We start from the raw sequence: 26,144 nt of genomic DNA on the forward strand, positions 1-26,144 counted from the left end.
CACCCACTCCAGAGAGTCTCTGCCCTCACTCCCAACTCCAGCCCCATATCAGGTCCTAACTCCCAGCCCTGCCATGGTTTTACCCTCCGCCCCCATGACCTCGCCCTCACTGAAGATGAGCAATGAGTCCTCAGTAAAGGCCTCACCTGTGTCCCCTTACTCTCCTGATCAATGAATGCAACACAAGTGACAACCTCGAACTTTACTTCTGTCGCTTCTGCACTTGCTTTTTGCCAATCAGGACACCAGTCCACCTTCCAAGGACCCCTTCTCCCACCTCCAACACACCCCATCCATGTGGGCACCCTGTACCTGTCTATTACCCATCCTCAATCTTTTCACCTCCAAAGGTCGCCACAATGTTGACTGCCTCAATCTGTTCACCTCTCACCCACCCCAATCTCACTCTCGCAACGCACAGCCCTCCAATCCAACCCCAACCTCACCATCAAACCAGCAGACTGGGGGTGGGGTGGGGCGCAGGGGTAGGTTGGCGCACCGACAACCTCTACACTGCTGAAACCAAGTACCAACTTGCAGACAACAACTCCTACTGCCCCTTCATTCACGACCTCACCTCCCATCACCAAACCATCTCCCAGATGTCCCACCACCAGCCTCCAACCTCAGTGTCCACGAACCCCGCACCACCTGGTTCCACCTTTTACACAAAATTCACAAACATGACTACCCTGGTCAACCCATTGTCTCAGCCTACGCCTGCCTCACCGAACTTATCTCCTCATATCCTGACACTGTCTTGTCCCCCTTGGTCCAGGAATACTCCACATACATTTGGGACATCACCCACGCCCATCACCTCCTCCGTGACTTTAATTTCCCCGGCCCCCAACCCCTCATCTTCACCATGGATATCCAATCCCTGTACACATCCATCCGCCACGACTAAGGCCTTCAAGCCCTCAGTTTCTTCCTCTGCCGCCGACCCAATCAGTATCCTTCCCTTGACACACACATTTGATTGACTGAACTGGTCCTCACCCTTAATTTCTCCTTCGAATCCTCCCACTTCCTTCAGACCAAAGGGATGGCCCTGAGCCTCTCTCTTCGTTGGGTACATGAAACAGTCCATCCCCCACAGTTACACTGGCACCATTCCCCACCTTTTCCTCTGCTACATCGATGACTGCATCGGCGCCACCTTGTGCTCCCACTAGGAGGTTTAACAGTTCATCAACTTCACAAACACTTTCCACCCTGACCTGAAGCTCACCCAGACCATCTTGGATACCTCCCTCCACTCCCTGGGGCTCTCTGTCTTCATTTCCAGCGACCGACTTAACACTGACATATATTTCAAATTACCAACCTGCTAATACCCTCTTGCAGATTCCTTATGTCTGCATCACCATATCGCCTGCCACCTATTTTTGTCTTCAAACCCACTGACTCACAGCTACCTGGACGACACCTCCTGCCACCCTGCTTCCTGCTAAAACTCTAGCCCTTACTCCCAACTTCTCTGCTGCACCTATTCCCAGAACCAATTACACCACAGAACATTGGAAATAGCCTCCTTCTTCAGGGGCTGCAATTTCCCCTCCCACATGGTCAACAATGCCCTCCAATACATCGCCTCCACTTTCTGCACCTCTGCCCTTGAACCCCACCCCTCCAATCGCAACCAGGACAGAACTCCTTGGTCCTCATCTTCCACCCCACCAACCTCTGGATACAACGCATCATCTTCTGCCATTTCCACCACTGACAAACAGACCCCACCAGGGAAATATTTCCCTCCCCACTCCTGTCTGTGTTTTATAGAGACCACTCCCTACTTGACAAGTCCATGCCCCTTACCAACCTACCCTCCCTTCCTGACACCTTCCCTTGCCACTGCAAGTGTAAAACCTTTGCCTACACCTTCCCCCTTACCTCTGTCCAAAGCCCCAAGGAAACCTTTCTCATCTGACAGATTCACCTCTACTTCCAAACACTTCATCTACTGTGTTCGTTGCTCTCGAAGTTGTCTCCTCGACGTTGGTGAGGCAGGACACCAACTTGTGGAATGTTTGAGAAAACATCTCTGGGACACGTGTCAGATCAACCCTGCTGCCCTGTGGCCGAACACTTCAACTCCCTTTCCCACTCTGCCAAAGACATGCAAGTCCTTGGCCTCCTCCACCGCCAAACTCTAGCCATCTGACACCTGGAGGAAGAATGCCTCATCTTCTGCCTTAGGATCTTGCAACCATACTGGATCAATGTTGATTTCACCAGTTTCCTCATTTCCCCAGCCTCCATATTATCCCAAATCCAACCCTCTAAATCAGCACCGCCCTTTTGAACTGTCCATCTCCCTTCCCACCGACCCACTTCACCTTCCTCTCCAACCTATCACCATCACCCCCACCTTCACCTACCTATCACATTCCCAGCTACCTTACCCCCACCGGCCCTACCCCCCTCTCATTTATCTCTCAGCTCCTTTGGGCCACCCTCATTCCTAATAAGAGCTGATTCTCGAAACATCGACTCTCCTACTCCTCGGATGCTATGCTTCTCCTGCGCCATGCCTTTTGACACTGATCTCCAGCATCTGCAGTCCTCACTTTCTCCGACCTTCTCGGTTCATCCAGGCAAAGGCAGCAATACTTCTAACACCTCATAGAAAACAGTTTAAAAAAAAATTAATTCTTGTTCGACAGAGACAGAATGATATACTATTCAGCGGCCTCAATTGCCAACTGCTTGAACGTAATTCCAGCATATCTGGAAGAGACCCTAATTCCCAGGTATTAACCTTGTTCAGGTAAACCTTGCTAACAAGTCATCTCTTTTGTTGTCCGAATGCAGACAGCATTTGTAAAGTGTGTTAAATTTAATTTTTAAAGTATTGTTACTGTTTCTAATTTTGGCAGCACTTGTTTATATTTTTTACCCTTTCCTGTCACAATTTAATTTGCCTCATTACCCTGCATCTCTGCTCTCTCACTTACTTTGGATTTTTTAATTTAAAAACACTTCCCTTCAACTGAACCCCTCCCCTCACTAAATTAGTTTAAAATCCTATCTACAGGATAGCTTCTTCCCCACTATTAGAGTTATGAATAGACCTCTCATTAGAGCTGCTGATCTTTTCTGTACCTGTAATGTTAAAGTCTATACTCTGTTTTATTACCCCGGTGTACTTTTGTAAGGTATGATTTGTCTGGTTAGCACAAAAAACACTATTTTTCACCATCTCAGTACATGTGACAATAATAAATCAAAATCAACCCTAGTTATATGTTTTGCCAGGACATTGCAGCCCATCCCAACAGAACAGCTTTCTCTTCCTCTACTGCTGGTACCAGTACTCCATGAATCGGAACCAACATTGCCCACATCAATCCTTGAGTCAAACATTTAACTCTAACTTTATTTACGCAGTACCAATTTGCATGCAACTCCGGTCGCAATTTTTGGTATTACCCTTCAGGGCTCTGCTTTTTAAGCCTGAGCTGCTCATAACCACTCAGCAGGATCTTTTAGTCCTACCTACTTATTGGTAACTAACATGGACCACAGCAACTGGATCCTTCCCCTCCCATCAAGTTCTCTCCAGCCAGAAAAGATGTTCTGAACCATGGCATCAGTTAGGCAACATAGCCTTCAGAATTCTCTGTTCTTAATACAGAGTTCAGCATCTGTTCCCCTAATAATACTATTGTCTTTTTCTATTAAGTTTCTCTCCCCCCCGCCACCACACCTCAATTTAATGGTGCTCTGTACCATGGTGCTGTGGCCAATACATCAAATCTTCCTGCAGTCGGTACTCTCGTCCTCATTGAACAAGGGCATTGGCTAAGGCCCCTCCAAAGCTGAATTCCGATCTCCATACCTGTCTCATTTGCAGTCATATCTTCTTGCCTCTGACCACAGATCAAATTCAATATAGTTAATCTAAGGGGGGGTGTGACTTCCTCCTGAAACTTTATCCAGGTACATCGTTCCCTATCTAATGTGTACAAGAGCCTGCAGTTCAGTCTTAAGCTCATCAACTCTAAGCCAAAAGTTCCTTAAGCAGCCAAAACTTGCTGTAGATCTCACGGAAGAACCCACTCACAACAGGTCACGCAAGGTCTTGGTGCTTGTTGGGCAGTTCTGGGGATGAAGTGTTCTGCCAAATGACTGATATTCTGCTCAGGAAACAAACAACCTGACAGAATCCGCCCCCTCTTTTTCCTGTCGGGTCTTGAGGACACTACGTGCTGACCACTTTCCGACGGCCTTGTGTTCAAAGGTGTTTTCATTTCAGATTTCTCCATGAAGGACAGATGATACAGAACAGTCCAACTATTTTAAGTGTCCATGACATCGAAGCCAGTCCCATCCTTTGCAACTCCAGGTACAGGTAAAATGTCAGTACACAATGACATTTGGTGTTTACAAGGTGAGGGTCTAATGCACAGCTTGATGCAGCCGCACAAAAGTGGTCATCGGGATGAGGGAGGCACTGAGTCCATCCTTCCCACCCAAGAGAGAGCACCTCAGACCTGATGACCAGATGTTTACCTGCAACAGATAGGGAGCAGTGCTCCCAAAAGCCCTGTTTCTGCCTCACCTTGGCAATGCGCTCCTAGCAAGTTTTTGCACAGGCCTCGGCCCCTGCAAACTATATTCCCAGCATCTTAAGGTAATCTGTCTTGTTAGAGACGGGGAAGAACTACGTGAGGCTCATTCTCAATAAATTACTCCCAAAGAAAAACCTCTTGCTTCTGCTCAAGCAGAAATTGTTTCAGCAAATAAAAAGGAGATAGTGAGAATAAAAAGGACCCCAAAAACCAAAAATGTAACCCACTAAAATTAAAAAGGCACTACAAAAAAATTTAAGAGACTGCATTAACAACTATTTTTGATCCATTTACACTTGTGTCCCACCAATTGCTGTATATGCCCTTGCCTTGTTTGACAACTCTGGAACATTTCCCGAGATTGACTTTCACTTGCCACATTTCTGTCCACTTGACTAGTCCATTGACGTTTTATTGTAATCTACCACTTTCTTCCACTCTATCAACCATACAACCACTTTTAATAGATCTACAAACTTGTTAATCATTCCTACATTTAAGTTTAAAATGATTTATGTATGCCACTAAAAGCAACAGACCTCGTATCGAGCCCTGCAGAAATCCCACTGGCAACAGCCATCCAGTCAAAAACACCACTTGGGTATAATCGTTTGGTTCCCATCATTAAACCAATTTTGGACCAAACTTTGCACTTTTCCTTGGATAACATGGGCTTACTTTTCTGACCAGCATGCCAAGTGGACCTTGTCAAAAGTTTTGCTAAACTCTGTTGGAGATAAACTCTATTCATCATCAAAAAAAAGCCAGTCAGATATAAACTTCCCTTAATAAATCCATGATGATATCCTTAATTAAACTTTGCCTTTCTAAACAATGATTCATACTGTAACTCAATATTTTTGTAATAATTTGCCTATGACAAAGATCAGGCTGACTGGCCCTTAATGACCTGATCAACCCATTTTTCAATGTTTTCACCAATTATACCACATGCCATTGGTATCATCTTCGCAACCAGAAAATATTTTTAAATGATGGTCAGAGCTTCCATTAATTCTATCCTTTCTTCCCTTAGCTTCTGGAATAAATTTTATTCAGATGATTTACCTACCTTCAAACTAAACACCTCGACATTTCTTCTCATTTTATACCAAATCTTTCACACTTAATTACACCATCAACATCAAGCCCTTCTTTTGTGAAGAAAGACACAAAGTACTCAAAGAACAATTCCCACGGTCTTCTTCCCCCATATATCAGTCACTCTTTTCAGAGCTGTTGTAGCACAATGGGAGATGCACTAAGCTAGGAGGCCCAAGTTTCAAGTCCCATCAGGTGTTGAATAATAATACCTCTGAACAAATTGATTAGCAAGCATTTGCAAGTTACCTATTTGATCTTTAATCTTTTCTGACTTTATTTGTCCTTGAATGCTTTATTTAGCTTTTGAGCATCTTTGGGTCTTTCTTGATTTTACTTACCAATGTTCGAAACTTTCCCTGACTGGAAACTCACTCCCCTGGGATTGTTTTCTAACTGTTGAGTGTAATATTTACCTCCGACAACAGAATATCATCCTGGAGTCATATCTACAGCTGTAAAAAGCATGTCTGTTCCTTGAACTAATGAATCCCTTTCATTGTTGCTTTTCTGACTTGCCTCCTTTCTCTGTGCTCAAATAGAGCCACTGATGGCATTGTAGACTAGGTTCTGACTGTAGTCACCAAAGGAACCAATGTCAAAGCAGTGTTCAAAGCTGCATACTGATTACAGAGCAAGATGCTCTTGGGGAATTCTTGTACTCTATGCCTGGCCCTCCTCATATCTATGCCCTCTGTCTGCAAACTCTTAAGCTGAAACATGCTATCCAAACAACTTCTGTAGCTTAGCAAATGCACAACAGTGACACAAGCTACTGTTCATGTTCCAAAACCTGATGACACCACTTTTCGCACATGCAGTTGTACTGGGCATAAGAAATGTATGAGGAGAAAGTGAGGTCTGCAGATGCTGGAGATCAGAGCTGGAAATGAGTTGCTGGAAAAGCGCAGCAGGTCAGGCAGCATCCAGGGAACAGGAGAATCGACGTTTCGGGCATAAGCCCTTCTTCAGGAAGAAATGTATACCTTGTAATCCAGACTAAAATTTACTTACTTTAGTTCTTACTCTCTGAAAACCATTTTTCTTAATTAAAATCTGTGCCCATTTTCCCTCAGCTCAAATAGACTCTTCCATGCAAAAATATAGGGCTGATAAACACAGAATCAAGCCGTCAGCTCAACTAATTATATACCCCTAATCACAACAAAAAGACAGTTGATTAAAATATTTTTCATGATTCTGTTGGCACCCAATCCTAGTATGCCAGATAAGGACAACCCAGCTCCTCTCTTATCACTCTTACTGGAAGTCTGCACTTCACTTCCATTTTCCCCACTCTGCTATAGTTGCTCATCTACACATACCACTGACATCAGAAACATTTGACCAGGGAAAGGTAAATACTAATTGTTAAATATGAGGATAACAGTAGTTCATGGAGTAAATTGGGGACCAATTGCACTGCTGAATGCAGATTACAAAACCCTGTTTAACAATACTGGGCCAGGTCTGCTCTAGGATCAGTGATTCACCCTGACCAAACCTGTGCTGTACCGGGTAGGATGATCTGAGAGCCTTGCACTCCTCAGGAATATGATCGCTATGTGTAGGATAGAAGGGTGGATGCCTGCCTCATCAGCCTGGGTGAGAAGAAGGCCTTTGACAAGGTATCGTACATTTACATGTAGGGTGCATTCTCCATAATGGGCTTTTGAGGGGAGGGGGGGGAGATGGAGGGTGGAGGAGGAAATCAGATCTTCTACATGCAAACACCAGATGTCATGACATACTGTGGTTTCACCGGTCCCTCGTGTTGCAAAAGATGGGACTGGCCCCATTGCCGCAGAATGCTCCAAGTAGTTGGACTGTTCCGCATCATCTGTCCATCGTGGAGAAATTTATAAAGAAAAACACCTTTGACTATCAGTCCATTAGGAAGTGGTCAGCACAGTGTCCTTGAAAACCTACAGGGGAAAAAAAAGAGGGTGGATCCAGCAGACATTCATAGTCACTTAGCAGAATGCCGAATCATAACTTTCCAACAAGCACCAAGACATTGCTTGACTGGTGGTGAGAAGGGCGTTACCGGTGAGATCCTTCATGTACACCTGGACTCTCAGCGCCACCACACTCTGCCCTTGAAGCAGCTGCGATCAGTAGAACCTGTCATACATATCCTGCTGGAATATGCCTTTGCAAAGGAAGTCTGGAAAGAGATGTAGTGATTTTTGTCGAGGTTTGTCCTGAGCAGCTCCATGCCACAGGGCTTTGTGCTCTACGGTCTGTTCCCCAGGACTCACACCAAGAAAAACAAACATCGAGTCCACCGAGAGGACCACCAACTCAGTGAAGGACACTCTTTGGTCTGCTGGAAATTTGTCTGTCTTCCAGAGCAGAGGAGTTGACCTCAGTGTTGCAGATTGGCACATTCCAATGTCCAGGATTACATGCTCAGGGATGCACTAAAACCTGGGGCACCTGTGCCAAGATTTAGTGGGGAAAAACCATTGTCTGAGGTCTTTCTGAAGTTAAGTGGGGGCCCATTCAGTTATCAGACCCAAGTGGTGCCTCAATTGTATGTTAATGTACAAGTAAGGAATGCTTTTGGTTTGTTTGTTAGATAGTCAAACTCAATGTTTGCGTCTTAGTATGCTACTCTGTAGAATCAAACTGCTTCAATGACTGAATAAATTATGTTTTTGAAACAAAACAACTTACAAGAGACAGTTATTTGTTGCAGGTATCGAAAGATTATTCACTTGCCACCTGGTCACGATCTCACATCAAGAAAAGGTTCTGATTCAGCCGGTGACATTGGGACCTGTTTGAGTTTTTGAGAAAAGGAGACAGCAACTGATCGGCTGAAGGCCTCTACAAAGAGAGTAAACCTACTGAGACTACATCTTACCAGTCAATATTAGCAGAATTCCAGTCAGCATTTGAGTCTCACAGCAAACAGCGACAAGCACAAGGTAACATGACAGTCCAGCCTCCCGATTAAAGAAGGCATATAGGCATTTGTTGAAATTTCTCCATTGCTTACTTCCCTTCATCTGTAATCTCCTCAAACCACATGATTGAGATACTGCACTTCTCCAGCTCTTGCCTCTTCAGCATTCTTGATTTTAACTGCCTTCAGCTGCCTTGGCTCAAACCCTGGAATGGGAAAAAGTGAGGACTGCAGATGCTGGAGATCAGAGCTGAAAATGTGTTGCTGGAAAAGCGCAACAGGTCAGGCAGCATCCAAGGAGCAGGAGAATCGACGTTTCGGGCACGAGCCCTTCCTGAAGAAGGGCTCATGTCCGAAATGTCGATTCTCCTGCTCCTTGGAGCTGCCTGACCTGCTGCGCTTTTCCAACAACACATTTTCAGCTCAAACCCTGGAATGTTTTGAAACTACCCTCCCCACCACTGTACCGCTCATTACTTCTTTATGGCACTGCTTAAAATTTACCTCTGACATAACATATGGTCATTTGCTTGAATATCTCTGTGAGGATTAGTGTCAAAGTTTGTCTTGTAATGCTGTGAAGTGCCTTGGTATATTTTTAATATGCTAAAGCAGCTATATAAATCCAAGTTCTTATAAATGTTGCCAGAACAATTGGGTTGAGACAACACCTTTGAGAAAAAGAATCCTAAAATGTATCACTTTTGTTTTTTCAAGGAGTGTAGACAAATAAACTAACTATATAACACAGTAATGTATGTTCGGTAAATGAAGCCACTTCTTACTCTGTGATCAATGTCTCATTCGGTGGGTCTATCCAACAAGTCATTTGAAGGGAGGGCAATTACACTGGGCCATGTCAAAAACTTCAGTTGCTCAAGTATGATTAACTCAACTTACCATGAAGTCTTTTAGCCAGTTCCCTTGTAAACAATATGTTTGCAAGTTTGCTCTGACAGTATGCTGCCTTGGTGTCATATTTTTTATTTTCCCAGTTGAGATCATTGAAATCAATTTGTCCCACTTTGTGAGCAAGTGACGATACATTTATGATGCGACCATTTCCAGAATTCTTTAATTTTTCAAGTAGCAGGTTTGTCAACAAAAAATGACCTGCGTTAAAAGAGAAACCTGACATCACTAAGCTTTAAAAACAATGTTTTAAGACAGAAAACATAAACCTGTTAAAAAATGATCTAAAATTAGTTGCAGCAAATCCAGTAACTGGTTCATTTCACACTTCGGATCAGCTTTTACCCTTGAAAACTTGCAATTTGCTGCAAATTTGTAGTCCCAGATTTAAAAAAAATTAACTATTCTCAAATTGTTTGCAATGATCAAATGTGTCCTTAACAGTGCTATCAAGCAACATTTCTGCTACACAAGTATTGTGCATCTCCAGAGAATCCAACCATTGTCTCTTGACATTCAATGGTATTATCATTACTGAATCCTGCCAACTCTTGTAGGCCATCAATGGCTTTAAACTTAATACAAAAACCATGGCTCCATGAGTAGGTGAAAAGCTCAGAATTCAGAGTGATAACTGACTAGCTTCCACCCCCTCTGAACAATCCAAGAAGCTTGACACTAATCAGAACAAAACAGCTGTCTTGATTGAAGCCCTCACCTAACATCTTCAACATTGCTTTCACTGCACATTCGTGCAGCAGTCCAAGTGTATGAATTACAAGATGCACTACAACATCTCATCAAGGCTGCATGTACAGCAACTTCCAAACATGCAGATTCTACCAGCGAGAAGGACAAGGTCACCAGGTACGTGAGAACTACAAATTCTCCTCAGAGCCACACCACCTTGATTTGAAACTGTATGACCCTTCCTTGAACATTGCAGGATTAAAATTCTGGAATACCTTCCCAAACAGCACTCAGCAGAAGGCAGCTCACTACCAACTTCTCTAGGGCAATAGAGGGGTAATAAATACTGGCCCAGCCGTAAACATTTGCATACCTTGAATTAATTAAAAATAAATTTGTTCTTGTGTGAGTCTAAGCATCACGTTCAATTACCAGAGACTTAGTAGCATCTTCCAATCTTACTTTAAAGTGAGTGTCTGTTTGTCTGACCAACATCCATACCAAAACGTTATTGGTGATGTGAATTAATTCTTACAGGAGTGAAGAAGTGTTGTTTGGGTTTCAGCAACTCCAGCCAATCTTATCAACTTTCCTAACTGATGACTTGACTCAGCTTATGAGAACAAGTCAATATCCCTTGCTCTGCCTTTATACACACTCAACTCGAGAACACGTGTGAAACAAAATGAACTGTGAAAAACTATAAAGTCAGTTTTAAACCTTTTGATGAGCTTTAAACATGCACGTGTTTCGAAGTATTCTGCAGTTGAATTGAAAAATAAATCTACGTCAAACTAACATTTTTCAGACCTTTGGAATAAAGATAACATGACAGTTTCTTCAAAAACATGCAGCCCTGCCTTCCAGAGAATCGACCAACACATAATTTACTTTCACACATGATATTTGGTTTCAGTGTTTTAATACAACAGTATTACTGAATGATTAAACTTGGCAAGTCTTTTCAATTATATTTCATTAAGGAACAGGTTGAAGTGCAAGTTTCTCAGTCACAGGTAGTGAAGTGGAATTCCAACTAACCATAGGAAACTGCCAAAAGTTCTCCAAATAATAGCTACATCATCAAACTGAGTAGCAGAGTGAAATCTGAAGGCCTTCCACCAAAAGGGGGGGCATAGTGCCTCAGTGGTTAGCATTGCTACCTCACAATGCCAGGGATCTGGGTTCGATTCCAGGCTCAGGCGACTGTTTGTGTGAAGCTTGCACAGTTGCCCCATGTCCGCGTGGGTTTCCTCCCACAGTCCAAAGATGTGCAGCTTAGGTGAACTGGCCATGCTAAATTGCCCATAGTGTTCAGGGATGTGTAGGTTAGTTGCATTAGTCAGGGTAAATGTAGAGTTATAGGATAGGGGAATGAGTCTGGGTGGGTAACTCTTCGGAGGGACAGCGTGGACGTGTTGGGCTGAAGGGCCTGTTTCCACACTGTAGGGATTCTATGATTTGAAGAAAAGGAGAGAATGAAATGTTGGAATGTGAGCTAACTCTTGTGCATCTCCTGTTGATTTCATAACAGAATATCAGCAGAGGACTGAGAGCAAGTCTGCCTTCTCATTTGGGGAATAGCAATGGGACACTTCAAGACAAGAAAAAAAAACAAAAAAACCCACCAGTTTAAACAAGGCAGTAAATTTAGCCTAATGAGGGGAGAGAATTAAATTTGGTGGGGTACAATAGGCAAAGCTGATTTGATTCCATTAGTTGTTTGCTAGGCAAGTTAAAATTATCCCCAGTTAAAATACTTTCTAACTCTCAAACAATTATACTTGGAATAAACTGAAAGCAAAGCCATCATTACAAACCTGAAACCTTTCTACAGAGCTTACCAAGGTGATTTACGCCGAACTGCATTTCAAATCCATCTTCTGTTTTCCAGTGAGGACATCTCATAATACCAGCATTGTTAATTAACACATTTATATTCTCTTCCTCTAAACAAAGAAAGAAAAACAAACCTTAGGAGTTTGGAATTTCAGGCAAAATTACCATTAGTGTATCTATTGAGGACACACCAATTCTCGGCGAGCAGGGAAAGGGAGCAGGCAAGAAGCAGACAAGAGAATTGTTAAGAGATAAATGTTGAATGGTTCCTAACAGAAAACATTAATTCAAAGTGGGTTGGCAACCCAAAAAGATGATCTGGGGTGTGGAGTTGGATATTAAACATGGACGAAGGTGATCACACTCTGAAATTTAAATGAGTCCAGAGGCACTCTTAGGTACCCAAGCAGAAGATGAGAAAGTGTTCCTGCAGCTTGTGCTGAGCTTCACAGCAGCACTGCAGCAGACCTGAGACAAACACTGTATGGGTACAGAGTCTTTGATGTGTGGCAGATGATTGGAAGCTCAGGGTCATTGTTACATACCAAGTGGAGGTGCGCTGCAAAACGGTCACCCAATCTGCTTTTCATCTACCCAGTGTAGAGGGGGCCACATTGTGAGTAGCAAATATAGTCAACAAGACTGAATGAAGTGCAGGTAAATCACTGCTTCAGCAGGAAAGTATGCTGAGGACATTGAACAGTGAGAAAGGAGGTGGCAAATAGGTAAATGTTGTACCTTCTGCAATTCCTTCAGAAGTTACCAAGAGGGTGAGAGGAGGTGTTGGGGAGGGAGAAAGAATGATCCAGAGTGAACGCTCCCTGCAGAACGTTGACAAGGGAGGGGAGGGGAATGTATGTCCGAAATGGTACTACATGATCCTTTGGATGTGGAGGCTGGTAGGATGGTAAGTGAGGATTTTGGAGGGGAGGGATCTGGTTAGAAAAAAAAGTTACCAGCAATCAATCAATATAAATTCTTACAAATGGTTGATGGACATAATCAAATTTTTTACCTTCATTGACTTGTTTGGCAAACTCTCGAATTGATTTCAGCGATGCAAGGTTAAGAGGCTTTGCATATACATGATGATTCAGGGTTTCACCTCTAATTTCTCGAGCAGCTGTTTCACATTTCTCCATATCGCGACATGCCATTATAATTCTGCCACCTACAAGGAGACAGAAAGAATTGCAAATAGCTTTCCAGCCCTTGTTCATTACTACAGATGAACCTCAATTATCTGAATGAAATGGGTGGGCACTGCTTCGTTCAGATAATTGATTATTTGGTGAATTGATTCAATGCCCTTCCGCTGGGGCTCAGAGTTGTCTGTTAAGCCTACTTCCATTCAGGAGACTAGGCAGCAGCACACCACCCGTGACTGCCCGCAACCCCCAATCCCATCCAACACAATGATCTGCCTGAAACTTGCTGATTTTAGTGCAAGGAGCTCTTTATCAACTGTTTCAAACTGGCACATTCCAAATGAAAGGATTACATTTTGACTGTTGCACTAAAGCTCAAGATACCCACTATTGAGACAGAAAGGAGAAAGCTAATTGTTTAAGGCTTTTCAGTGAGCCTAAGAATACAGAAACTGTCAGCCCTTTGATTAAGCACCTTACAAATAACATTATAAACAAGATTACAAAGGGTATACATTGTAAAAGATTATTGATAATGTTTTCAGGCAGATAATAATGTAACTTGCAGATACAGGAAAACTTCATGACTTCAGCAGTTACTATTATTACCAATTCCATTTGTGCATTATCGTGCCTAACATGGAATGCATTTTGTGAATATTACAAGCATATTGATTGGAACATGCTGTTGGGGGCAACTTGAATATTACTGTAAATTCAGCAAGGTTCAAGTTGGAATAATTGTGTTTTTTTAAACAAATTTTATGCATAAAATATATCTTTCTGAAAAAATGTGCAGAGTGTAGACGGTTATAGATAGAATATAGAAAGAGTAGGCAATTTAGTTCTTTGAGCCTGCTCTGCCATTCAATATGATCATAGGCGATCATCCAACACTGTAGCCTGTTTCCACTTTGTCCCCAAACCCATTATATTTTCTAATCAATCTGTGCAAAGATATTGTTATACATCTCTGGAGCAGGTAGGACTTGAACCTAGGTCTCCTGACTCAGAGGTATGGGCACTACTATTGCCACATAGACCCTCTTCCCTCTAACCATTAGGAGGCACTATGTTGACACACAGCCGAGACTCAAGGCTACCTTGATTGAAGTTCCCATGGTTAAGATAAGCTAATTTGGTCACATTTCTGGTTTTTGTCATTTAATGCTATGCTAGACAATTCCCAGGCCTACAAAGCAGTCAGGGGAGCATACACAAGTAAGCAGTAAAAAAAATTTCATTCTACTTCAAAGCAGCCTGCAATTCCCTTGCGAAAAACGCAAGAAATCCGCTCGCAGGCTGATACCATTTGATTCATCACTAGGTGGAGCAGCTTAGCAACCACAGCCGGTGTGCTTGATGATCTTTCCTCATTCAGCAGACCAACATACGTTCAATCTAGCACAGCAAACTAATTACATCACGCCAGTAATATAATAAAAAAAATCCTCTCACGAGAGCATAATAAAACAAAACAAACTGAACAGTCAAAGATGAAATTAAACCAGATAATCAAAGGAAAGAACTAGGCTTTAAAGGAATGTCTTAAAGTGATAGAGTTATAGGAAGGGTATTCCAAAGCTTGGGGCCTGAACAGCAGAGTGCAGAGCTGATGGTATAATTAAGATCAGAATGCTCATGAGGCCAAAATTAGATGAGCATCAGAATCTTGGAAGGTTGTGGAGCGAGACGAGTTTATAGTTATAGGTTGGAATGAGCTCTGGGAGCAATTTGGAAGCAAGAATGGGAACTTTAGAATCAGCAAGCAGATCAATGTGACCAACTATGATTTTCCATGAAGGAAATGGGCAAAGTTCTGGGCGACCTCAAGTTTATGGATAGAATGCGGGCGATCAACAAGATGTGCATTGGAGTAGTGAAGTCTAGAGGTAACAAGGCATGTATGAGGTTTTCAACAGCTGTTTAGTTGAAAAAGAGAAGTTGGGCAATGTTAGTGGAGGAAATGGGCACTGGTGGTCAGAAGTCCATTTTGGGCTCAAATATTATACCAAGGTGAAACCATTTAGTCTTAAACAGTTGCCAGGTTGAGGGATGAAGGCTGAAGCTGGGGAGCAGAAGTTGAAGTGTGGAAATTGAAAAATTATTTTTCTCCTTGTTCTTTACAAGTTTTGTCGTGTCGTATTCCTTGATTGCGGGGGAGAAACTGCAGGGATCGTGTTGTGAGTCGGTGGAGTTGCTGGAGACCATCGTTGGATTGTGATTGGACGTTGGAGGATCATTTGGTTGTGCTGACCTGCTCTTTTTTTTATTTCAAAAATATACTTTATTCATAAAATAATTTGATGGTCTGTACAGTTGGTCATGCCATACATATGTAAACATGTACATACAGAGATCAGAATTTATCATTTTTATACACGTCTGTACATTTTTCAATCATATGCCCATATAATTAGCTGAGGCGTCAGCAGAGCCCAAATGACTGCATGGGCCCCCTGTTCTTCGTGAGGCAGGCAGACTTTACACAGTGGTCTTTCCCCACCGCGCCTTGGCGGCAGCTGCCCCAAGCTTCAGCGCGTCCCTCAACATGTAGTCCTGGACCTTGGAATGTGCCAGTCTGGGTCAACTCCTTCAGCTGGAAGATCAACAGGTTTCGGACCGCCCAGAGAGTGTCCTTCACAGAGTTGATGATCCTCCAGGCACAGTTGATGTTCGTCTCGATGTGCATCCCAGGGAACAGGCCGTAGAGCACAGAGTCCCGCGTTACGGCGCTGCTCGGGACGAACCTCGACAAACACCACTGCATTCCTCTCCAGACTTCTTCTGTGTAGGCACATTCCAGAAGGAGGTGTGTGACAGTCTCGTCCCCCCCCCGCAGCCGCTTCGAGGGCAGCATGCGGTGCGGCTGAGAGGCCGGGCGTGCATAAAGGATCTCACAGGCAGAGCCCTTCTCACCACCAGCCAAGCCATGTCTTGGTGCTTGTTGGAAAGTTCTGGCGATGAGGCATTCTGCCAAATGGCTTTGACAGTCTGCTCAGGGAACCGCTCGATAGGATCCGCCCTCTCCTTTTCCCGAAGGGTCTCAAGGACACTACGTGCTGACCACTTCCTGATGGACTTGTGGTCAAAGGTGTTTTTCTTCATAAACTTCTCCACGAAGGACAGGTGATACGGAACGGTCCAACGACTCGGAGCGTTCCGCGGCAGTGAGGCCAGGCCCATCCTTCGCAACACCAGGGACAGGTAGAACCTCAGTACGTAGAGACACTTAGTGTTTGCGTACCGGGGATCCACACACAGCTTGATGCAGCCACACACAAAGATTACCTTTGACAGAATTTTGTAATCTGCATTCAACAGTGAGATTGGTCTCCAATTTGAGTTCCTCCCTCTCCCCCTTCCGCTTGTAGAGGAGGGTGATGATGCCTTTCCTCATGGATTCACTCATGGTACCTGCCCGAAGCATACTGACATACACCTCCAGCAGGTCCTGGCCAACCAAGTCCCACAGAGCGGTACAAGACCTGCCCAAGACAGGGGGGCCCCACTTACGCACAGATGGCTGGAGGTGGCAATGTGAGCCGTGGACACCCAAAGACCAGTAATGTGCACCCAGACAGCAGGGAAACAGAGTCTGGTGGCACCCAGAAAGAAGTACAGGCTGGAGTGGAGGAGGTGGCAACCAGCGGAGAGACACAGCAGCTGATCCTAGCTCTAGCTGGGCAGATGGAAGCAATGGAGGAGAAGGTAATCGAGCAGGCAGTGGAGTGGATACCTGTTAAAAACAGGAAGAGAAAATCCGGCCAGGCCCCCAGAGCCTCCCAGCAAAGGGGGAAAAGACAGCTGCACGAGGGAGGGATGGCCAGCTCTCTGGATGGGGAAGACGGGTGCACAGAATGTCATCACCACCAGAAGAAGAGACAGAGCGCCGTAGATAAAGAGGAGGGCATTTCCTCCCAACCAGGAAACAACGGACCCCCGAAGTCCACCCTCCACCCAGTGAGAACCAGGGGATACCCACTGCCCCACAACTACAGACAACTGAGAGCTGCGATCCTCTGACAGTCCCATTGTCAGACACAGTACTAGACGGTGCGGACCCTTGCCTTGGCTCAATGACTCCAGAGCAGGTAAATGACCACAGTGAGAGCCTGGATAGCTACCTCAGCCCAGCGAGGGTCCAGCAGTTCGTGCTCACCATGGGGATGCAGACAGCTTCCCCAGAGACAGGACAGTCAAATGGACAACGGTAACCCCATAAACAGGGATTAAAAAAGGTTCATTTGCTATAGTATAACAGGGCACCCACTCAGTAGGTGGGTTCTGCTGAAGCCACAGCTAAATAATAAGAGACTGGATGGTTAATAAAGGGAACTGTAAATAGGATAACTGTAAATTTGAGTAATTCAATCTGTTCTTTGTAATGTTAAGACATGCAATGTATATATCTGTGAACAACATGACAAATTATACAAGTACCAAAGATTTATTTCTATGAATAAAGTATATTTTGAAATAAAAAAAAGGAAGTGTACTGCCTGCAGGATTTTCCTGCGGCAGGCTATTTCGACGTGACCTTCAGGAGTGTGAAGAATTGCGAGCAGCTCCTGAAGGTCTTCAAGAAGGAAGGGGAACCTCTGTTCTCCATCTTGTCGGCGGTCCCGTTGTGTGTGCTTCCTGCGCAGAGGAGTCGGGTTGTAACAATCCATTTGTACAACCCCCACGTCCCAGCAGATGTCCTGACCTTCCTGAGAAGATACGTCCAGGTCAAGGGAGAGAGTACCAATGTGGTCGATCCTTTTGGGATCTGGACCAGCAAACGACAGGTCAGGGTAACCCTGACGGTCGATGCCAGTGGAAGATCCTCCACCCACCCTCCAGCTTTGCCATCGGAAGAAGCAGAGGTTACCTGACGTACGCAGGGCAGCCGAAAGTGTGCCGAACCTGCGGGAGGTCAGGCCACATGGCGGCTGATTGTAAGGTGACCGTCTGCCGAAACTGCAAGCAGGAAGGCCACCTGACCAAGAAATGTAAGGAGGCCAAGATCTGTAATCTGTGCGGCGAGGCGGGCCACATGTACAAGGCCTGCCCAAGACGAGGGGCCGCCACCTACGCACAGATAGCGGGAGGTGGCAACACGAGCTGTGGACCGCCTAAGACCAGCAAGGTACCACCAAACAGCACTGGAACGGTGTCTGAAGGCACCCAGAAGGAAGGGTAGGCTGTAGCGGAGCAGACAGCAGACAGCGGGGAGATGCAGCAGCTGATCCAAGTTTCTTCAAGACAGACGGAGGAAATGGAAGAGGAGGGATCAAGGAGGCAGAGGATTGGATTACTGTCAAAAGCAGGAAGAGGAAACCTCTCAAGGGCCCCAAAGCCACCCAGCGAAGGGGGAAGTGACACCTACACGACGAGGATACAGGCAGCTCTTCCGACGGTGAGGACGGGCGGAAGGAGGGTCATCACCAGAGGAAGAGACAGAGCGCCGTGGGGAAAAGGAAGGCAGCACCGCCCAAGCAGGAAAAGACGATCCCTCTGAGGGGATGGGTAAAGGCCTCCCCCCATCCGTTGAGAACCAAGAGGTACCCACCGGCCCACAGCTCCAGTTAACTGGGAGCAGCGGTCCTGTGACAGGCCCGCTGTCAGATGGAGACCTGGACAGTGCAGATCCTGGGTCTGACCCGAAGACACCAGAGTGGGGAAATGGCTCCAGCGTGGAGCCGGACAGCTACCTCAGCCCTGGGAGGGTCCAGCAGTTTGCCGTCACCACGGGGATGCACACAGCTACCCCAGAGGGGCAAGACCAGCAGCAAATGGACAGTGTTAACCTTGTAAACTGTTAAAATGGGGATAAGAGTTGCCAGCATCAATGTGCGTAGCATCAAATCAGCTACGTGATGTGCTTCTACGATGGCCTTCCTGGCCAACGTCCTGTTCCTGCAGGAGTGTGGGATACTGCACCTCAGCAGCTACAGGAGATGGTCGCGCTTGTGGGCCCATGGGCTGTAAGTTTGGTCGGGGGGCAACGATAGCTGCGCCTCCGGCCTGGGTATACTGTTGCGAGGAGGCAACTTCACCATCTCCGAGGTGAAGGAGGTGGTGGGCGGGCGGGCGCCTCATCGTCACCGACGTCATGTTCAGGAATGGTCCCCTGAGACTGATTAATGTGTACGCCCCAGTGGGTAAGAGTGAACGGTTGGCCGTCCTGCAGCAGCTTCCACTGTTGCTGGCTACGTCCAGGCCGGTCATTCTGGCCGGAGACTTCAACTGTATCATTGATGCAGATGGACGATCCGGGGGGGGAGGAGACAGTAAACTGGACACCACGTCCAGAGCCCTGATGGACATGGTAAATGATGCCAAGCTGTACGACGTCTTCAGCACCCCTGCAGACGGAGCGCAGCGTAGATACACCTGGTCACAGGCAGACGGGTCTATCCGCTCAAGGATAAATTACCTGTGTTTGTGTCCCGAACACTCTCGGCCAGATCCACCGACGTCAAGCCGGTGTTCTTCTCTGACCACTGCCTCCTGCTGGCTGACTGTCACCCATAGGACAAGCAGCGGTCTGGTAAGGGAACACAGAAGCTGAACACAAAGCTGTTGACCCTGGGAAACATTGAGGAGCTCAAGAGGGACTACGCAGGTTGGAGAACCGTGAAGCCCCTCTTTGAGTCCCCAGCGGACTGGTGGGAAACAGTAAAAGGGAACATCAAGAGGTTCTTCATCCTCAAAGGTGTTCAGGAGGCGAGAGAGAGGTGGGGAAAACTGTCCCAGCTCCAGGAAAGTATGCAGAACCTGCTCCTGCTGCAGACGATGGGGGTCGATGTCACGGAGGACCTCAAGGAGGTGAAGGGCCAGCAAGCCTCGCTGTTTGCCTCGGAGGCCTCCAAGATAATCTTCCGGTCCGTGGTCCGCTTGGTGGAGCAGGACGAGACGTGCTCACATTTCTTCTTCCAGAAGGTGCACAAAGAGAGCTCCGTGCTCAGCAGCCTGAAGGAAGAAGATTGCTCGATAAAGTCATCTCTGGCTGACGTCATGAGGATCAGCAAATCCTTCTGTGTCAGTCTGTATGACGCGAAGCCGACTGTCAGCGTGGCCTCCCAGTCGTTCCTGTCCTACCACGGAGGTCTTAGACGACAGAACATGCGAAAGGCTGGACCAGCCGCTATCTCTGGACGAGCTGACCAAGGCCCTCGAGTCCTTCGAAAAGAATAAAACTCCCGGAAGCGACGGCTTACCGGTCGAGCTCTATTCCACTCTGTGGGACTTGATTAGCCAGGACCTGCTGGAGGTGTATGTCAGTATGCTTCGGGCAGGTACCATGAGTGAATCCATGAGGAAAGGCATCATCACCCTCATCTACAAACGGAAGGGGGAGAGGGAGGAACTCAAAAATTGGAGACCAATCTCACTGTTGAATGCGGATTACAAAATTCTGTCAAAGGTAATCGCCAACCGGGTCAGGTCTGTTCTGGGGTCGGTGATTCACCCTGACCAAACCTGTGCTGTGCCGGGCAGGAAGATCGCTGAGAGTCTCGCACTCCTCAGGGATACGATCGCCTAAGTACAGGACAGAGGGTTGGACACCTGCCTGATCAGCCTGGACGAGGAGAAAGCCTTTGACAGGATATCACACAGGTATATGAGAGATGTTCTCTCCAAAATGGGCTTTGGGGAGGGAATCTGCAATTGGATCAGACTGCTCTACACCAACATTGTCAGTGCAGTCTCAATCAATGGGTGGGAATCAGATAGCTTCCCAGTCAGATCTGGAGTCAGGCAGGGCTGCCCTCTCTCTCCTGCCTTGTTTGTGTGCTGCATAGAGCCATTTGCCGAGTTCATCAGGAAGGATGCGAGCCTGAGAGGGGTGACTATTCCTGGCAGCGGGTGCCTGCGGGTTGAGGCCTCCCTGTACATGGATGACATCGCCGTGTTCTGCTCGGATCCGCTGTCCGTGCGCAGACTCATGTGCATATGTGACTAGTTTGAATGGGCCTCGGGGGCCAAGGTAAACCGAGGCAAGAGCGAGGCCATGCTCTTCGGGAACTGGGCCGACCAATTCTCGATCCCCTTCACCGTCAGGACCAACCATCTGAAGGTGCTGTGTATTTGGTTCGGGGTGTCTGGGGCGTGCGCCAAGTCTTGGGAGGAGCGTATCAGCAAAGTGAGGCAGAAACTGGGCAGATGGACGCTACGGTCGCTCTTCATCGCGGGCAAAAAACTGGTCATCAGGTGTGAGGCACTGTCATTGCTATTATACGTGGCACAGGTCTGGCCTATTCCCAGAACCTGTGCCGCTGCAGTCACCCGGGCCATCTTCCAGTTCATATGGAGGTCAAAGATGACCGGGTCCGAAGGGACTTGCTGTGCAAAGATCTGGGCAACGGGGGAAAAAAAAATACACCCAATGCCACCCTCACCCTGATGGCCACCTTTGTGTGTGCGTGAATCCCCGGTATGCAAACACCAAGTGTCACTACGTACTGAGGTTCTACCTGTCCCCGCTGTTGCGAAGGATGGGCCTGGCCTTGCTGCCGCGGAACGCTCCGAGTCGTTGGACCATTCCGTATCGCCTGTCCTTCGTGGAGAAGTTTAACAAAAACACCTTTGACCACAAGTCCGTCAGGAAGTGGTCAGCACGTAGTGTCCTTGAGACCCTTCGGGAAAAGGAGAGGGTGGATCCTATCGAGCGGTTCCCTGAGCAGACTGTCAAAGCCATTTGGCAGAATGCCTCATCGCCAGAACTTTCCAACAAGCACCAAGACATGGCTTGGCTGGTGGTGAGAAGGGCTCTGCCTGTGAGATCCTTTATGCACGCCCGGACTCTCAGCCGCACCGCACGCTGCCTTCGAAGCAGCTGCGGGGGGGGGGGGGGGGGGGGGGGGAAAACGAGACTGTCACACACCTCCTTCTGGAATGTGCCCACGCAGAAGTCTGGAGAGGAATGCAGTGGTGTTTGTCGAGGTTTGTCCCGAGCAGTGCCGAGACGTGGGACTCCGTGCTCTACGGCCTGTTCCCCAGGACGCACACTGAGACGAACATCAACTGTGCCTGGAGGATCATCACCTCGGTGAAGGATGCTCTCTGGGCGGTCCGAAACCTGTTGATCTTCCAGCTGAAGGAGTTGACCCCGACTGAGTGTTGCAGACTGGCACATTCCAAGGTCCAGGACTACATGTTGAGGGACGCGCTGAAGCTTGGGGCAACTGCCGCCAAGGCGCGGTGGGGAAAGACCGTGTAACATCTGCCTGCTTAAAGAAGAACAGGGGGCTCGCGCAGTCATTTGGGCTCTGCTGATGCCCAAGCTAAAAATGTAATCGTACAGACCTGTAAATAGGAATGATTACTCTGTTTCGGTATGCAAACAAATGGAATGTTTACACATGTATGGCATGTCCAACTGTACAGACCAAAGCATTTTATGAATAAAGTATATTTTTGAAATAAAAAAAAGTTCAGTCAAAATACCAGTCTATGAAGCTTCACAGCTGACCAGGTATTTGTGTCTGCAAGAGTAATTCAATTGTTATTTTTGAAATTATTCTTTGTTCAAACACCAATTTACCCGAAAAAGAGATCTTCTCAGGTCTATTAAGTTTCATTGGCTATTCTGAAAATTCAAAATTACTAGTTAATAGCCTGGGGGTCAAAATTGATTAATCCATGCACTCTCATTTCCATCGAATACCTGAAATCTTATTGCACATCTCGCAGAATGGACAGCTGTGAATTGTAGCCTTGAAATTAATACCTTCCATGAAATAAGAATTAGAAATTAAAAAGTAAAGAAGTGCAGTAAAGAAATCCAACCCCCTGAACATGTATTGTAATTTTTACAATGGCAGATATTGAGTCCTACAAGTACCTTGCTATGGCGTGGTGGGACTTTTATTAACATTGTTAAATTGAACACCCCTTCGGTCCTCCAAGCTTACGCCAATCCAGATCCTCTATCTAAACCAGTCGCCTATTTTTCAGGGTCTGTGTCCTCTGCGCCCTGCCCATTCATGTATCAATCGAAATAGATTTTAAATGTTGCTCTCGTGCCCGCCTCCACCACTTCTGCTGGCAACGCATCCCAGGCGCCCATCACCCTCTGCATAAACAATGTTCCACTTATGTCTCTCAAACGTCCCCCCCACCCCTTACCTTGAACTCATTACCCCTAGTAATGGAGTCTCCGACTCTGGGGAAAAAAAAGCTTCTTGCTATCCACCCTGTCGAAACCTCTCATGATTTTGTAGAGCTCAATCACTTCCCCCCCTCAACCTCTGTCTTTCTAATGAAAATAATGCTAATCTACTGCAAGCGGGCATCAGAACCGCCCCGCATTTGCCACGGGACTATGCCTATATCAGGAAACGATAAGAATTCATTTTTGTGTTTTAAACAGTAGTCACAGCTTTAAACCCACAAAAACTCAGCAGCTGCCGGTCTGCCCACGTGACTGGGAGATAGGAGACAGAGGACAGATAGAATCCACACTAGACCAACATTACCCATGACTCATGGGCCAAAACTCCGGAATTAATTAAATATGGAAACCCATCTCCTAATCACATCAAGAGACTGACTGAAACACACACATACCCATCGATACGGAGCCATTCTGACACAAAGGACAGGCATCCATCAGACAGGTACGGACAGACCAATACACACCAACACCCCAAGGGAACAAAGAGGGGTGCTAGCCCCGGCCTCACAGAGAGAGAGACAAGCAGATAATACCCGGACCCGTTTTACATAAACCAATTAGCACCCTATTGTGCGTGCCCTGCAACTCTCCTGGGACGGCAGGAAACAGCCTATTCGCACCTACTCCAGTGATGATGGGGAACTATCATCCCATTCATCCTCAAATCCCACACATCCTGACAACTAAAAGTATATAATATGAAGCTGCGCATGGGAACAGCAGAGCAGCCGAGATTTGGACCTCGGTTGATCTCCGCCGGCGTTACTGCAGTAATAAACGTAACCAATTGTTGAACCGCACTCTGGGCTCGGACTGATATCATTTCATCCGCGCTCACACTACTCAACCTCTCTTCATAGTTAGTGCCCTCCCTACCAGACAAGTTCCTGGTGAACCTCCTCTGCACCCTCTCCAAAGCATCCACATCCTTTTGGTAATGTGGCAACCTGAACTATACGCATTATTCCAAACATGGCCAACCAAAGTCCTATACAACTCTAGCATGACCTGCCAACTCTTGTACTCAATACCCCGCCCGATGAAAGAAAACATGCCACATGCCTTCTTGACCAATCTATCGACCTGCGTTGCCACCTTCAGGGAACAATGGACCTGAACACCCAGATCTCTCAGTTCATCAATTTTCCCCAAGGCTTTTCAATTTACTGTATAGTTCACTCTTGAATCACCTCACATTTGCCTGGGTTGAACTCCATCTGCCATTTCTGCACCTAACTCTCCAATCTAGCTATGAAGTGAGGTTGAGTAAATTAAGATTGTTTTCATTTGGCAGATGGAGGTTGAGGGGGGAACCTGTTTGAGGTCTCCAAAATCATGAGAGGTATTGACAGGGTGGATAGCAAAATGCTTTTTCTCCAGCATGGGTTCTCAATTTGCCTGAATTGAACTCCAACTGCCATTTTTCCACCCAACTCTCCAATCTATATTCTGGTGCATTCTCAGACAGACAGTCTCCTTCACCATATGCTACTTCACCAATCTTAGTGTCATCTGCAAACTTGCTAATCAGACCTATACAAAATCATGAGAGATATACCTTCCTCCAGATCATTTACGTATATCACAAAACAACAGTGATCCCAACCTGGATCCCTGTGGAACAACACTGGTCACAATCCTCCATTTTGAGAAACTCCTTTCCACTACTACTCTGTCTGCTGCCCAACCAGTTCTCTATCCATCTAGCTAGTACATCTTTGACTCCATGCGACTTCACTTTCTCTATCAGCCTACCATATGTTCTCCAGCAGTTCCGCTCCTACTGATGTCAGGCTCACCGGTCAATAATCACCTGGATTATCCCTGCTATCCTTCTTAAACAAAGAGACATTAGCAATTCTCCAGTCCTTTGGGACCTCAGTGTTCAAGGATGCTGCAAAAATATTTGTTAAGGCCCCAGCTACTTCCTCTCTCATTTCCCTCAGTAACCTGGGATAGATCCCAACTGGAACTGGGGACATGTCCACCTTAATGCCTTTTAGAATATCCAACACTTCCTCTGTTCTTATGCTGACTTGACCTAGAGTAATCAAACATCTATCCCTAACCTCAACACACATCACGTCCCCCTCATCAGTGGATGTTCATTAAGAATCTCACCCATTTTCTCTGACTTTATGCATAACTTTCCTCCTTTGCCCTTGAGTGGGCCAACCCTTTCTCTCCTTACCCTCTTGCTCCTTATTTTTGAATAAAAGGCTTTGGGATTTTTCTTATTCCTTACCTTACCTGCTAAAAGATATTTCATGACCCCTTTTAGTCCTCTTAATTCCTTGTTCCAGATTGGTCCTACATTCCTGATATTCCTTCAAAGCTTTGTCTGTCTTCAGTCACCTTATGTAAACTTCCTTTTGCCTCTTAGCTAGTCTCTCAAATTTCACCTGTCATCCATGGTTCCCTAATCTTGCTATTTCTATCCCTTATTTTCACAGGGACATACTTCTACTGAACTCTAATCAACCTCTCTTTAAAAGCCTCCCACATATCAAATGTGCATTTACCCTCAAACAGTTGCTCCCAAACCATAATCCCCAGCTTCTGCTCAATCTTGCTACCCTTGGCCTTCCCTCAATTTAGCACTCTTCCTTTAGGACCATACATTTTTTTTTAAAAAAAGAATACTCATGGACACATGGAATGGTGATCACTATTGCCAAAGTAATCCCCTACTGAAACTTCAACCACCTGGCCGGGCTCACTCCCCAACACCAGGCCCAGTACGGCCCCTTCCCGAGTTGAACTATTTACATTCTGCTCTAGAAAATCCTCCTGGGTGCAGG

General features: G+C 46.2%; 1 protein-coding gene across 6 annotated transcripts in view; it reads right to left on the reverse strand.

Moving 5' to 3' along the window:
* Positions 1-26,144, reverse strand: part of LOC122553002 (retinol dehydrogenase 13-like) — a 92,962-nt gene that overhangs the window by 14,450 nt on the left and 52,368 nt on the right. For all 6 annotated transcript variants that reach the window (XM_043696394.2, XM_043696392.2, XM_043696386.2 and 3 more), the window contains 3 exons: positions 13,046-13,201; positions 12,036-12,140; positions 9,490-9,702 (listed from right to left, as the gene is read on the reverse strand). In XM_043696394.2, coding sequence (XP_043552329.1) covers positions 9,490-9,702; positions 12,036-12,140; positions 13,046-13,201 — 474 coding nt within the window. The remainder of the gene's footprint in view (positions 1-9,489; positions 9,703-12,035; positions 12,141-13,045; positions 13,202-26,144) is intronic.

This window comes from Chiloscyllium plagiosum, unplaced genomic scaffold, assembly GCF_037043375.1.
Source record: "Chiloscyllium plagiosum isolate Xiang-an unplaced genomic scaffold, Cpla_swu_hap1 HiC_scaffold_10, whole genome shotgun sequence".
Classification (NCBI taxonomy): Eukaryota; Metazoa; Chordata; class Chondrichthyes; order Orectolobiformes; family Hemiscylliidae; genus Chiloscyllium; species Chiloscyllium plagiosum.